Here is a 6,000-nt window from a genome sequence, read left to right on the forward strand (position 1 = left end):
AAAAATATAATGAAAAAAAAAGAAGAAAATTGTATTCAAATTTTAAGTCTGAGAGTTCCATTTCCAGCCATCTAGAGGTGCCATAATCATAAATGTTCGCACGTCAGCCCCTACTGTGGTGGGGCTGATGTGATATAAACCCTGAATCTGTGAAAGTCATTCCTTAGTCCCCTCTATTTCAGATTCCTCCACTGATACTATTACTGTTAATATCTTTGATATTTGACCAGTATTAAGGAAGGGGCACTTTCTGTTAATTTGTGAATCATTTCGAGCTGTATATTAATCTTTCAAACTCAATATTTACCAGCAGTGTCAACTGTTTAAAAAATAAAAATACCATTAGAAAGAAATATAACTTTTTTTTGTAAATAATAAAACATAGTATATATTTTCCATTTTGATTTTTGTTAAATAATTTTTAAAGGGTCATAAGGGCAACACGGGTCACCATGGTCAAGCTGGATCGCGAGGAGACAAGGTAAGTTATCAATTTTTAAAATTCCTCAAAAATAACTATATTAAGATAGATTTCAAAACTGCGGCTCTGCAACCCGTCCCACTAAATTCTTCCAAATACTCTCATCACTATCATTTGTTTACAGGGTAACAAAGGACTGAAAGGACGCAAAGGAGCAATAGGCAAACAGGTAAATAATGCTCTAATTCAGTGACGGATTCTCAGAAAGGGAGACATGCTTTTATTTACTATCGCAATATGTAATATGTTTTAATGAACAGATATCAAAAGTCCGCACTCTCCCTCGTGTTTGTGTTATTCAATTTCGATGAATCTTTAACCCATTCAATCCGCCCTATATCTGTTTTGTGGATTGCACAACAGAATCAACAGTAGGATTCAATATAAACAATAATAATTTTATATTGTATTATATTTCATGTCATATTAAAAGTAAACTTTAAATCAAAATAAATTGGCTTACGGAATTAGATACTATTATGGAGTGTATACCTAAGCATTGGAAACAATGGTTAAGCTTTTCAAAAAATAAAATAAAAATACAAAAAAAATGAGAAAGTAAATTCTAATACCAATACAAAATACTATTATTCGAAGATAGTGAAGAAAAAATGTAAGCAACCCAACATTGAAACTGTTTGGAACGTAAAGTTTCAAGGAAACCTTGAATGGGAAAAAAATTGGTTATATAAAATTAGCAAATTTAAGGAAACACGAATTGCAAGCTTCAGTTACAAGCTGCTGTTCGACCTAATACCATGTAGGTTAAATTTAAAAAGGTGGAAAATAGTAGATACAAGCGAATGTAAATATTGTCATGAAATAGATGACTACGAACACATGTTTGTTTCTTGTTACCAAATTAAGGCCTTTTGGAAAACTTTTTTTAAGTTTCTAGAAAGAAGTGACGTATGCAAAATTATACCTAGGCCTACTTTAAAGCATACTGACCTTCTACAAATGATAATTGCTGGCCATAATATAGGTCAAAAACAATTTAATATGTTTAATTATTTTGTTATCATAGCTTCATTTTGTATATATAAGTTCCGTATTAAATATTATGATTTGAATGCTAAACCAAATTTATTTAAATTGTTTAAAGCCGAATTAGAACTCCGAAGCAAGGTTTTCGATTTAAATGTATAATTATTCTATGAACGTGTTCTCGTGAATGTGTATGTATTTATTAAAGAATATTGTTGAATGAATGAATAGCATATGAGAATTTTCTCTAAATGCTGGATTGAAATCATACATATAACTCTATGGAAATTTAAAATTTAAAATTAGATTATAACGTACATTGTTGAAATTATGAATATAATGATATGATAATATACAATTCAATTATAATTGTTTAAAATTAGGAATATAGACTTTGATTAAAATGTATATTTTTTTTTCTTTTTAAATTATGAATGATGTTTAATAAATGTATGGAAAATGATGAAGAATATGAATAAATGTGTGGCAAGAGTGTTGGGTCCTCGGCCCATGGTTTCCTCTTGGACAATTGTTTGTCGAATTTAAAATAAATAAATAAATGAATGAATGGATAAAATAAATAAATAAATGAATATATTAATAAATAAATATGCCTCTGCAGCATAAAGTAGTAGCATAAAATTTTATCTTTACTATCTTTTAATTACCATATCGCTTAATATTTATTTCATAGTAAAAGAAACAATGTCATTGAAACACTCATCTACAATTTATATTTTGATTGCAAATATGTTGATAGGGCAAACTAGGGTCGGATGGTAAAAAGGGAAGAGCAGGAAGACACGGTGCTCAGGTATGTACAATAATCGACTTCATGAATAGGTCTATTTTATAATATTAGTATTCGGCGAGTTGATTGGCCGAGCGGTTAAGTCAGGGGCATTATAAATTGGTCAAACAATTTAAAAAAAAAAATAGAAATAGTGATTTATATGTGATGGGAAAAGAGAGATACTAGATACAATATGATTATTTTATTGTGATCAAAATTATTTAAACACATACACCTAAATGTTCTTAAATGAAATTGTAAATTGCATTTACAGACTTCCAGTATGATTTCTCTGCTTTTTCAAGAATTAAGCTAGAAGAATTTGAGTTGCACCATGATTTACGGCTAATAAATATGTTCTTGTAGGATTTCATCCACTGTATTATAATCCCAGTTAATACACATGCTTGATTAAATTAACAATTACGTTAACGTGAAAATATTTTATGGATTTGGTTCCAGGGTGAAACCGGTGTTCCTGGTGGGGAAGGATCAGTTGGTCCTGTGGTAGGTCTCTTTCTATTAATCTATTCAAAACTGAAATGTCACATTATTAATATATTAAAAATGGAAACAGTATAGTAAATACAATTCGGTGATCTAGTATTGAGTGTAGCCCACAGTAATTTAATTAAAATTTCACAGTATCTTTTATTGTATTGAATAGGGTTTACCAGGACTAAAGGGTCCACCTGGTTTACAAGGGATGACAGGACCAGAAGGAGGTCATGGTAGAAGCGGCAATCCTGGACCCACAGGAGACCCCGGGCCAAGAGTAAGTATATTTTAATTTCTTCCTATCCGTTTTTCTTACACTGTATGTTTTGGGCTTATGAACAGACAATTAAATGATTTAGCGCAGGGGTTCTCAACTATATCGCAATAGGGGCCAAAATTGTTCATTAAGTAAATTTGAAGGGCCAGGGCAAGAGGTGTACTATGGCGCATGGCGCCATACATTTCGAAAATCATACAGGTCATCTTGACCTGAGAAAGTTACCCTTCTGTTTGGTCATGCAAAAGTCAAAATGTTATATATATCACACAGTGGGTCATCGGTAATACACGATACAAGATACAAGTAAAATTTGTCTTCCCGATAGTTCCTCCGATTTGATTGATTACATCGCTACAATTTGTGAGGCAATATATAGGACTAGTCCAGAAAATTATAAGGTTCGAAATCTAGGCCCAAGCCTAATAGAAAATATTATATATGATCGTAGGTCTCCCGCATCCTTGCATTTATCTTTGCATGATTCCTTTTCGACCCAGTTCGCATTGGGAAAGCATTGCGCAAACGTTCTTGATTTAAGTAACGAATGTAAGCGAGGCTCTCAAGATCAGTTGAGATGATCCAATTGGTGAAAGGTGAACTTAGCATTATGACTACTCAATGAATATTCAAATCAAAATGACTTTTGGACTTATATCCATGATTCTGTTATTATTAAATGATTTTTTAAAAATACTTTTAGGGTTTAAGAGGTATTACCGGGGCCCCTGGACCTGTGGGGTTGGAAGGCGGACAGGTAAGAAATTTTACATTTATCATGGCTGATAACTTCCACCACTGAACAAACCACAAGCTACAATTTTGAATTGTTGAGTGGCGCTAATTAGCAAAATATGGTTAATCTTTAACAGAACATATTTGAATTCTTCAACAACCAATCAAAAGATTAGATTGGCTAGACCAGCCAATGGAATCATGGTTTATCCTTTACAAAATCTGGTTTGTATTCACAAGACATTTTTGATGATAACTGACAAAAATAGTTTGTCACAACAAAACATGGTTTGTAGGGGAGAAAGTGTGGTGAGTATCAGTGAACCATATGTACACGTCAACAAAATTAATATGAATTTCTAGGACGACAATGTAATGTTAATGTATTGGTGAGGGTCATTGGCTTTGACCAGGGAACACTGTTCCCTGCTTCGACTTTTAGTTTTTAATAAATACATTATATTCTAAAGATTACGTTAGGTATGTTTGTTATTGTGATTATTGCATTAATGTAGTACTACGCAAACATGATGATATTTCAGACTTGGAAAGTAACAGTTAGTTTCTGAAAATTCTACTATCTCTCACTTTGTATTTTTTATATTTTACTGTAATGTCTCTTTTTTGGTGATATAGGGTCCCCCAGGCCCACCTGGTCCAACGGGAAAAACTGGCTTACCTGGTTACATAGTAAGTACTACTATATGGTATTTATAACATATTTGTTATATAAAAAACAACTGTTGGCAGTTAGAGTTGCATAAAATTGTAAGTAATGCATATGTGTATTCCTAGCTATTAAATAACACGTTCTGATTGGTCAGTTGTTAAATTTGATTACTCCGAAGTGGTTTACTAATCCATAAGTCTATACTATTAAATCTTAGCGTTTTGCAAGCAGATGTTCTTCTTTGTCTCGTGAATTGACCAGTGTACAATTATAGTTTTCTATCATTTTCAGGGAAATAAAGGAATGCAAGGACAACGGGGTTTTCCTGGACGGAGTGATATTCGAGTAAGTCACGTGATAATTTACTGTTGAACCTACGTAAATAATTGGTTCGAAGGCTTTTATTGAATTTCAATTAATTCATAAAAGATCACAAATATGGGACAGATAATAGAATATAATATTAGGCCTATGTTTACTCTCTACAAATTGTGAAACTCAAAATACCATCCCATTAGCAAGGAAGGTACAGTATTTTGAAAAGATTTAAGAAGAAAGGACTGGTTATAAGCCTAGATGTAGATGTAGGCGTGTGATGTAACATAAATAGTGTGACATTGATGAAGACAGTGAAGTTTGTAGTACTTTTATAAAGCATTGCTCATGGTGATAAAAGGGTTTCTTTTAACGAAAAAGGGTTTCTCATAATATTGAATAATGAAAAGTGAGTAAAAGCAATCATTTTAAACATCTACAAAAATGTTCAATTACATTGCTAACACAGGGTCGCCCGGGACACCCAGGACCGCCCGGTGACACTGGAAGCGAGGGACCCAGCGGTGAACCAGGATTACAAGGACCTCCTGGACCAGTGGTATGTAGGTCTATCCTTTCTCATTTTATGATTTTACTGCTATTTTTCTTTACTTCATAATACTTTGGGGATTTAGCTCAAGATAAGTCTGTTGAGCTATTAATATTTTATAATTAAATTGCTTGCTTTGCTTGCTTTGAATATACAATTTTGAGTTATTTAATCGGCGCTTCTAAAATATTTGGAGGCTTCAGTGCGGCGCTTATTCGAGAGCGGAGCTTATTCGTGAACAGCGCTTACTAAAAAATATTGGCGTGACGTTTTTCATGCTCTCTCCCGTGTTACCTATTTCATGTATTCCCGTAGTTCGATAGCCATATCATAGGCCTTACATTATCGTAAATAAACATTTATAAAGATATGTTTTTGTCTTCATTGTATACATTGTATTTAAAACCTTGTTTCTCAAAGTGTTTCAATACACACAGGGCGATGTGTATACTCGAATAAGCACCGCGGCGCTTATAAAGAGTGGTCCTTAGCGATAAAAAGGTTGTTTTTTTTTGTTTTTTTTTTGGTTTTTTTTTGCGGCGCTTAATTATTCGAGAGCGGCGCTTATTTGAGGATTTACGATATTAACAGACGCTTGTAGATAATCCGTTCACTGTATTTGTTTGCAAACTCTGGGTAATCAGGATATTTGTAGACCTTTCTAATGAACTATTCAATGTTTACTGTAATATAC

At 32.8% G+C, this 6,000-nt stretch overlaps 1 protein-coding gene across 1 annotated transcript in view; it reads left to right on the forward strand.

Annotated features, from left to right (window-relative positions):
* Positions 1-6,000, forward strand: part of LOC117109977 (collagen alpha-1(I) chain-like) — a 68,014-nt gene that overhangs the window by 43,641 nt on the left and 18,373 nt on the right. The window contains exons 20-28 of the mRNA XM_033252494.1: positions 428-481; positions 606-650; positions 2,229-2,282; positions 2,724-2,768; positions 2,929-3,036; positions 3,740-3,793; positions 4,408-4,461; positions 4,733-4,786; positions 5,226-5,315. Of these exons, the coding sequence (XP_033108385.1) occupies positions 428-481; positions 606-650; positions 2,229-2,282; positions 2,724-2,768; positions 2,929-3,036; positions 3,740-3,793; positions 4,408-4,461; positions 4,733-4,786; positions 5,226-5,315 (558 nt within the window). The remainder of the gene's footprint in view (positions 1-427; positions 482-605; positions 651-2,228; positions 2,283-2,723; positions 2,769-2,928; positions 3,037-3,739; positions 3,794-4,407; positions 4,462-4,732; positions 4,787-5,225; positions 5,316-6,000) is intronic.

This window comes from Anneissia japonica, unplaced genomic scaffold, assembly GCF_011630105.1.
Source record: "Anneissia japonica isolate Jap-2015-1 unplaced genomic scaffold, ASM1163010v1 scaffold585_len4108843_cov191, whole genome shotgun sequence".
Taxonomy (NCBI): domain Eukaryota; kingdom Metazoa; phylum Echinodermata; class Crinoidea; order Comatulida; family Comatulidae; genus Anneissia; species Anneissia japonica.